General features: G+C 40.2%; 1 protein-coding gene across 1 annotated transcript; it reads right to left on the reverse strand.

Annotated features, from left to right (window-relative positions):
• Positions 1–1145: 1145 nt before the first annotated feature.
• On the reverse strand, positions 1146–2588 carry LOC131032305 (RING-H2 finger protein ATL32). The gene has a single exon (XM_057963244.2). The coding sequence runs from the start codon at positions 2507–2509 to the stop codon at positions 1391–1393; it is 1119 nt and encodes a 372-aa protein (XP_057819227.2). The 5' UTR covers positions 2510–2588; the 3' UTR covers positions 1146–1390.
• Between the last annotated feature and the right edge of the window lie 700 nt (positions 2589–3288).

Raw genomic sequence — 3288 nt, forward strand, 5'->3', positions numbered from 1 at the left:
TTAGATCGCTCAAGACACGTCGTCTGTGGGCGTAAACTAACCACTGCTAAATAGATCCTTCCAAAACCCTTGGGAAAGGTTAGCATATGATACAATCGAGGCGGGAGAGGACCCATTCCCGATAGCTTCCCCACCGACAATCTTCATAGGTGGCATGGTTGAGCTAGAGATGGTCCCACCCACATCACGGGGGCACCCATCCCTCTGAATCCTAGGGAAAAGGAAAAGAAAGTCAACACAAAAGTTATCAGAGGATAACACTCGCAAGGGGTCTAGAACCACAAACTCGGACTGCACCAAAGTTGCCGCATCGTCCTTTCCTCCTTCTGCTCCACACCAGACAACTCCCGTCTACCACTTGCAGAGCACATTTTCAAAAAATCCCTTGAACAATCAAATGTTTGAAAATATATTTAAATACGAATTAATGATATAAAATGAGTTTTGATATGTACAATCGATATTTTGATCTAAATGCATTAAGTGTGGCTATCTTCACAATCATTCCCACAAGTGGTAGGTGAATGTTTCACAATTCAAACCAAAATATAATGACTACTGAATAAAGATAGAACATGGTCTCAAATTTTGAATCTAAATTTTTTAAAATTAAAGTTCATTTTTACAAATTATACAACTGACTTGGATCAAACTTGTAAACCATAGTTTTAAAATAGATAGAAAAAAGATAACTAAAAATCAAGCCTAGTCCTTGAAATTAAATGCAAATATAATTGAATATAACTTAAATTCTGTATAAGGCTGGGCCACTTATAAGTTTGACAATTAGGTTAGAATGAAATTAAAACGAAGGAAAAAAGGGGAAGATGTGCAATTTCCATCATTAGACATTACTCATCATTTAAAATGAACAGTCAAATGTTTGAAAATATTTTAAAACATAAAGTAATGATACATAATTAATTTTGATGGATATTATAGATAAGTCAGTGTAAATACATTAAATTTGTAATTATCCCAACAACCATTCCCACAAATTTCAAGGATGAAATCTATACATTTTTTCCTTTTTAAATGTCTAAGGTTTCTAAATGTTGTAAGCATAATTGCAACGATAATGGTAACTATGCAAGTCAATGAATATGAATTTTACTGATATACAGCACGTTCCAACCAGAGAAGACTAGAGGCAAAAATGGGATCATAGTGCCAAGACAAATCCAAGGTTTTTCATTTTGTAAAGCAACAAGATTTGAGAGGGTCCATTGAGCATTGGTTTGTATACAAAATCCACAAAAGGTATTGTATGAAATTGAATATATACAAAAACATCATTTTACTTGAAAATCATTCTTTCCTATCGTTGAGCAATGCCATCCACAATCTTGCAGGCGGTATACTGAGCGCATAGAAGAGCTTTCGTGTATGATTAGAACGACTTGAAACGTGGGATGCCCTTTACTTTCTTTGAAGACAATACAATACTTGTACCTTCAAATTGAATGGCATGTCTGGAGGTAGCTGATCCGTTCTCTGTACCCTCCGCTCTGTTCCTCTCCCTCTCTCCTGCCATAACCCAACTGAGAGTCCTGCCCACATGAGGCTTGTGACTCCGTTGCTCCATCGACCCTCGTCGCTCCAAAGTCCGAGTCGCAACGTGGTCTGTAAAACTTCTCAAAAACGAACCCGAATTCATAGAAATGTGTCCCCATCTTTTCGATTTCGACCCGTGCCCTGAATCATCCTGAGAACCACCCGGCTTGGAGCACACAGGCCGGGCCTTAGAAGTGGACGGAGCCTGAGAATGATGGTTGGCTATAAAACTGCAGCTCCTGTGCAACCCGGGCATGCGACCGCCTGGCGTGTCGATGTACCACTCCGTCGGCAGTTCCATCTCCGTCCGCGCCCTTACCAACGAGTGCCCCATCGAATCGTGGCTCGTCTCTGAAGCTCCATTCGTTGTTTCATTGTTTCCGTTGTCAATAACGATGGCGACTTGCTCAGGTGGTGTCTGCATCTCCACGGTGGCTATGGGGATGGAGTTGTCTGCTGGAAGAAGGCTGGCCCGACAGACAGGACACGTTGTGTGCGACCAGAGCCACATGTCGATGCACTCCGGGTGAAAAGCGTGACTACATTTGGGAAGCAAACGCACCAATTCCTCGTCCTGGAAGTCGCTGAGGCAGACGGCGCATTCCGATCCCTTGGCCTGGGCTTTGAGCCCTTTCACCAGATTGTAGCTGAATACTGGGAAGCTCTCGATGACCGCCCGATCCAGACCCTTCACGTTATTATTAGCTCCCGCTTGTCGGGAAACTCCGACGGTCATGCGGCGGCGGATGCAGACAACAGAAAAGCCAATTAAGAAAATGAAGCTGAGCAGACCCATGATTTTTATCGCCTGCGAATCGTAGCCCGAGTCAGTGTGATTGGCCTCGGGATTATCATTGATGCTGTTATCTGCCATACTCACGACTTTTATTGTCGGAATAGATGCCAGATTGCCCACTAAGAAAGAGTTTCTGTCCTCTGCAACAAATTTCTCCATTGATGCACACTCCTTTGGAAATAACTCCCGATCAGGCCCAAATTCCAATTCCTACACAATTAAATTCTTTATAACTGATATCGGCTGCAGCCAAATTACATAGAGACAATTGCTGAAAGGAGGAGATTTAATACCGATGCAAAGGCCTGTCATTCAATTTCAATGTTTTCACATTTTTTTAATCATCATCCATGAATAACTTTCCCACAAGTGTCAAGCTTAAACAAAAGACTTAAAGTTTCAAGCTTAAATTGTATTGTGATGTTCAAGCAACACTATCTTGGCAATGCCTATCCATAGAATCGCCATTACTGGTCAAATTATTCTCAAATACTTATCCCCTGTCACATCGGCTTTTCTGGTTAACTGAACTCTTTGCCTACTTGGTAGCCCATCTACCGAACTTCATTAAAAATCCAGAAAACTAAAGGCCACCTGGCGTTCAACATATTTTTTTGAATTGGACGAACTATTTTCATTGATGAATCACCGTTTTGAAAACTTGGTAAACTTAATTTTATGACCAGAAACTGCAACAGGGAAAAAATGCTTATACTTCTTGAAGGAGTCAAGATTCCATGTCTTCGTTACTGAACTCTACCAGAAAGGCTTACATTCTTTTAAAACTAATTCAATTTCTTAAGACTCCAATTCAATTGATAAATATAATAGAGACTAATTCAATTTCTAAAGACTCCAATTCAATTGATAAATATAATAGAGATGATAATTGATATATTTCTTGATTATACTATTTATCAAGATTCAAATTCTTAAAG

Source organism: Cryptomeria japonica, chromosome 8 (genome assembly GCF_030272615.1).
Source record: "Cryptomeria japonica chromosome 8, Sugi_1.0, whole genome shotgun sequence".
In the NCBI taxonomy this organism is placed as follows: Eukaryota; Viridiplantae; Streptophyta; class Pinopsida; order Cupressales; family Cupressaceae; genus Cryptomeria; species Cryptomeria japonica.

What these genes read in the sequence shown, in the direction of transcription:
- LOC131032305 (XM_057963244.2), bottom strand. Translation starts at nt 2,509, where the DNA reads ATGGAGAAATTTGTTGCAGAGGACAGAAACTCTTTCTTAGTGGGCAAT.